The sequence below is a fragment of the Sinocyclocheilus grahami genome, unplaced genomic scaffold (assembly GCF_001515645.1).
Source record: "Sinocyclocheilus grahami isolate Dianchi unplaced genomic scaffold, SAMN03320097.WGS_v1.1 scaffold45.1, whole genome shotgun sequence".
In the NCBI taxonomy this organism is placed as follows: Eukaryota; Metazoa; Chordata; class Actinopteri; order Cypriniformes; family Cyprinidae; genus Sinocyclocheilus; species Sinocyclocheilus grahami.
In genome coordinates, this window is record NW_015505224.1 from 100,279 (window position 1) to 105,985 (window position 5,707).

Genomic DNA, 5,707 nt, shown 5'->3' on the forward strand with positions numbered 1-5,707 from the left:
TGTGGCACTGCTGAGGTGGTGTGGAAGCCCAGGTTGCTTTGATAGTGGCCTTCAGGTCATCTGCATTGTTGGGCCTGGTGTCTCTCATCTTCCTCTTGACAATAACCCATAGATTCTCTATGGAGTTCAGGTCAGGCGAGTTTGCTGGCCAATCAAGCACAGAAACACCATGGTCACTGAACCAGCTTTTGGTACCTTTGGCAGTGTGGGCAGGTGCCAAGTCCTGCTGGAAAATGAAATCAGCATCTCCATAAAGCTTGTCAGCAGAAGGAAGCATGAAGTGCTCTAAAATTTCCTGGTAGATGGCTGCGTTGACTGTGGACTTCAGAAAACACAGTGGACCAAAGTCCTCTTTTCAGATGAAAGTAAATTTTGCATTTCATTTGGAAATCAAGGTCCCAGAGTCTGGAGGAAGAGTGGAGAGGCACAGAAACCAAGTTGCTTGAAGTCCAGTGTGAAGTTTCCACAGTCAGTGATGATTTGGGCTGCCATGTCATCTGCTGGTGTTGGTCCACTGTGTTTTCACTGTGTCATATCTAATTATTTTAGCAGAATCAAACAAAATTTTGAATTTAGTTTAAGACATTTTAATAGTTTTTTCTCTCTCCACAGTAGTGAAGCGTTATGGGTGGTCAGGTGTCCATTGATGAGACTGTCCATGTGGTGATTGTCGGCGGTGGTTTTGGTGGCATTGCAGCTGCTCAACACCTTAAACATCATGGAGTGCCCTTCATGCTTATTGACATCCTGGATGCGTTTCATCACAACGTTGCAGCGCTGCGTGCCTCAGTTCAAGCTGGTATGCTAATAATAAGATGCCTAATGTAATAAAACAAACAGTTAGAATACAACAATGCAGTTTTTTGTATATTCATCTAGGTTTTGCAAAACAGACATTCATACCATACAAAGAGACATTTGGACTGAATTTCCTCCAAGGCCGTGTCATACAGATAGACTCAGAAACGCAGACAGTTGTGCTTGACAATGGAAAGGTAAGAGATATTATAATGTTACAGCAGAAGAAAACAAATTATGAGATATGAGAACTTTAATAAGTGCTAATATTAATCTACAGCAAGTACGTTATTCACACCTCATTCTGTGCACTGGAACAAGCGGACATTTCCCAGGCAAACACAATTCTGTGGCCACCTACCAATCAGCCATTCAGAAGTATGAGGACTTTGTCAATGTGGTGAGTTGTGTTATTGGTCATGTTCATTTTGAGCTGTTACATAACCACAGTGTGATATGATCTTAACTGACAACACAGACTTGACTGTTAAAAGCTAGAATTATTTACAACTTCATCCAATGTTTCAGATCCAGGAAGCAAACACGGTTGTAGTTGTTGGTGGTGGAACCACCGGTGTTGAAATGGCTGCTGAGATCAGGACTGAATTTACTGACAAGAAGGTGAAGCTCTGCATTCACTCACAAATAGACTTTGCACTCTTATTCTAAATTGTGAGCTTAAATGTTTGTTTCTCACGCAAATTTCATCTAGGTGATTCTGATCCACCCGCGTGAGGAGGTGGCTGATCCTGATCTATTGCCTTCTGTCAAAGAACAAGCCAAACAGGTGCTGCTGGAAAAGGGGGTGGAGCTTTTGCTAGGTAATGATCTTGCGTGCCGGGGTTGCTAAGCATCTGCATTATATTCCTGATGCCTGATGTGGGGCGTCACATATCTTGGGAATTACAGTGAACAATATGAGATCCAGTGTTGCTGATACAGATATTGATATGATTTGACTTTAATCAAATTTTAACTTTAAAGGAAAACCTATTGTCTCACACTGGCAATTGCTGCATTTTAAAACATAAGCAACAAAAACATGAGCCGAAATTGGAATGCTTTCAGCATGATTATTATTTGGAGTTGCTAATTGCACTCCAATATAAATAATACTATTAGCCATTTTTTTCAAATGCAACTGGCAGGGTAGCAGCTTTTCAGAATGACTGTCGAAAACTTCAGTGTTAATATTAATGTAATATCAATGCAAATGTTTTTTGTTTTTGCTTTTTTTACATTTTAATGGATATTTTTCTTAATGAAAGCTTTAATATAATATACAGCTAACAGCTGATATCAGTATTTCATGTCCACATATTGATTTATTTAATTAGTAGCCATGTAATATGGCTGGGTGTGGGGCTGAGGGGACTTTTATCACCTTGAAGGTGTTTATATTGCAGTGACTGACTGATTGTACATTATTTTTCCTTACGTTGTCTATATGGGGAAATGGCCTTTCAGGAAATGGAAATGGATTCGACTATGCAAAATATAAAATCATGCACTATGCTTCAGACCGCATATAATAACTTATAATTAATTGTGCATGATTTCTTACATTCCCTATGTTCCTGAATGCAGGGCGGAAAGTGACGAACCTTGATGAGCTGGAATTGAATGTGTGTCGGAAAGGCATGGTGATCAAGACCAATAAAAACGAGCAGGTCACTGCTGATCTAGTCATCTGCTGCACAGGAAATAAAATAAACTCTGAAGCATACAGGTCCAGTCTGAGTACGTGCTTTTTGTATGTATAGTTATGTATGTATAGCTTTTGTAATTACTGAGATGATATCTAATCCTAGTAATATTTGGTTACATCTCCAAAGGGAATTTTTGCTTTGATACCGTCTGTTTGTGTGAATGAACTGAATTACATCTCAAAGAAATGAAGTCACACAATGAAAGAACTTCGTTTTAGACACAATTATTTATGTCATGAATTATGACTAATTATTCTGATTTATCCCCTTTATGTTTTTATTTAAACTGTTTAGACAAATATCTTTAAAAATTCTTAATAAAGAATTTCTAGGATTAAAAAAAAAGTGTTCATTCTTCATAGTCAAAACAAAATATATGCAAATGAAATCATTTCTATAGGCAGCATTTCAAACACTGATTATTAATATACGTGCATGTTTTTTGGACTACACCGTATTTTGTGTGCATGATAACATATGGGTAATTCATACAGAATGATCATGTATTATTAAAAACTACACTTCCGTTTAATTGTACTTTATTACATTCAAATATGAGTATGGATTCTGCAATCTCAAAACGTTCTTAATGGCACAGAACCCTGGTACTTATGGAGTTGCAAAGCTTAGAGAATGTTATATGTATGATATTTTATATCACACAATTGTTTGTTGACTTGTAGTAGTGCCCTTATATAACCTCATTTAACTTGTTGATTCTTCACCCACTCTCTCTCTTTCTCACTCTCTGTGTATGTATATATTTTTCTCATATTTCAGCTACATGTATGGCAGAGAGTGGTGCTCTGAAAGTGAACCAGCACCTACAAGTAGAAGGCTTTGACAACGTGTATGCTGTGGGGGACTGTGCCAATCTCGATGAGCCCAAGTTGGCGTATCATGCTGGACTTCATGCTGCGGTTGCTGCCACCAATATCATAAGCAGTCTGACAGGAAAATGTTTAACCTCATATCGCACAGGTAACAACCAATCACCCAGTGTGATTTAGCTTCAGCTGTTCTTTGTGAGCTCTTTTTTTTTTAAAGGTTAATTTCTCACAGTTCTTATACAATACAATTCAGACAGCTTTCTTGATGAGTTTTATACCACTTTATTTCCATTGATCAATGTTGTTTTCCCAATCAGGAAATGTGACTATGCTGATTGCTATGGGCAAGGATGCTGGAGTAGGCCAGTTTAATGGCTATAAACTACCTCGATTTCTGGTCACCAAGGGAAAGAGCCAAAGCTTGCTGCTGTGGAAGAGCTGGAGGGAAATGGGCCAGAAAGCCCCAAATTAACACAAGGTTAACAAAAAATGTTTACATTATACTCAAAATGTCTGAACTATAACACAGTTCCATTTTACTTGATCACTTTTTTTTATTGAAATGATTTTGACATTAATCGTTGTCTTATAATTAAATTAAATTAAACCAGACCAGCAGAAGGATGATTTATATTGTACAAATAACCAACATTATATATACTTATATATAACATTGTTTGTAATCTTTTATAGAACAATCAAAAGCACCATTTTATATATTTATACATTTGTTTGCTCATGTTACTCTTCATTGATAGTAGTTTGCTCTCATATCTTCCTTCATTGACCACGTGATGAACTGTTGGTGTTTCTCCACTAGAGAGCGATCATACTGTATAAATTAAATCCCTGTTGCCTGGTCAACAGAACAAGATGCTGAGTCACTCAATAAATATTGTTTTTCATAATTTCATAATTATTGAAATGAAAAATAATACTTAAATTGCTTTTAAAAATAAAAAAAATGCTCAAATTTAACAACCATCTTTGTGCGTTTACTTAAAATGATTTATAAACATTAAATGCCTTTACTCGTGTGCTTTTCTGAACTTGATTAACTGAGTGATTCACACAAAGTGGAGCAAATCAAATTAGCCTAAATAATTTTTAAGAGCCATTAATGTTGTCTAATCAGGTTTGTGAAGGTGTAGTGTGTCATTTATGCTCCTCTAAGAGCACCGAAATGGAATTGTAATCTGTTTGATTCAGCAACACACTACATTGTTGTCATATGACTTCATCATGCATCAAATATGAATAGTGTGGTGATATAATTTTGGGGCTAAAAGGGTTTTTTGCATTTTAAATTCAATTTAGTGTAAAAAAATCTATTGGCAGTTCATTAAAATAATAAATATTCATTTGCAGTTAATTTATCTTACTGAAAAGACCAAGATAAGTGCACTGCACTATGAGATGCATAAAATTCTGAACACAGCCAGTCAGAACAGCTTTATTCCTTCTTAAATGTCCTGGTGCACTGGGTTACTGCACAGTCAAGAGAACTGGACTCAGTCACAAAGAGCTGGAAATCACTGCAGTCAGTGCATCAAAATGCCCCATAATGATGCAGTCATGTCTGGAGCTGGTGACTGGGAAGGCCGTTGGTATTTAGTGTTCATGAAAGTCTTGATATATTGTCCTGAAATCAAGGTATTGTGCTCTTTATATCACGTTACACATCTTTGCTTGTTGGCCTTGGATACAAGTGGTCTTTAAATGGCAATACTGCCATAAATTCCAACTTTGAGAAGCTCACAATTCACAACCCACTGTTTGAGTTGAGTCTGGGTCGCACAGGCACTGATTCAATTCAGAGGTTGCTTTAGTTTGGCTGTAGCTTTGTGGTATTCAGCCAATATCCTGTGGGATGTTGCCCTACTCCAGTATGAATGTCAGCTAGCATTGTTCATGTTTGTTAATGCAGTTTGTCATTTGTTGTCCTTATAATCATTGCTATGCAGTTTTATATTGTTTCAACATGCTTTTTCAAAGGGATAGTCCACCCAAAACTCATGTTATCATTTACTGACCCTCATGTCAATCCAAACCCACAAGACTTTTGTTCATCTTCCAAACACAAATAAATATATTTTCGAAGACACTTGAGAGATTTCTGTCCTCCACTGAAAGTCAGTTCCACCAAAACATCATAAAGTAAAAGTAATCTATATGAATTGCGCAGTTTAACTCAAGTCTTCAAAAGAGACACGATCACTTTATATGATGAATATAATTTAGGCTTTTACTAACATAAAAACATTGATCAACACACATAAAGCACATCAAATATGGTCAATAGCATAAACCGTGACACAAGAACAAACCTCATTGGATCTTGTGCATCAATGTTCCTTTCCTATTAAGACT

The 5,707-nt window shown here is 36.8% G+C and overlaps 1 protein-coding gene across 2 annotated transcripts in view; it reads left to right on the top strand.

Moving 5' to 3' along the window:
* LOC107582482 (AIF family member 2) overlaps positions 1-5,351 on the top strand; it is a 6,922-nt gene extending 1,571 nt beyond the window's left edge. The window contains exons 2-10 of one of the 2 annotated variants that reach the window (XM_016268331.1): positions 613-799; positions 880-995; positions 1,079-1,198; positions 1,327-1,419; positions 1,511-1,619; positions 2,386-2,538; positions 3,288-3,488; positions 3,655-3,815; positions 4,158-5,351. In XM_016268331.1, coding sequence (XP_016123817.1) covers positions 625-799; positions 880-995; positions 1,079-1,198; positions 1,327-1,419; positions 1,511-1,619; positions 2,386-2,538; positions 3,288-3,488; positions 3,655-3,809 — 1,122 coding nt within the window. In that variant the 5' untranslated portion in view covers positions 613-624 and the 3' untranslated portion in view covers positions 3,810-3,815; positions 4,158-5,351. Of the gene's footprint in view, positions 1-612; positions 800-879; positions 996-1,078; positions 1,199-1,326; positions 1,420-1,510; positions 1,620-2,385; positions 2,539-3,287; positions 3,489-3,654 lie in introns of both variants that reach the window. The other variant, XM_016268330.1, reaches the window with a different exon arrangement.
* The last annotated feature ends 356 nt before the right edge of the window (positions 5,352-5,707 follow it).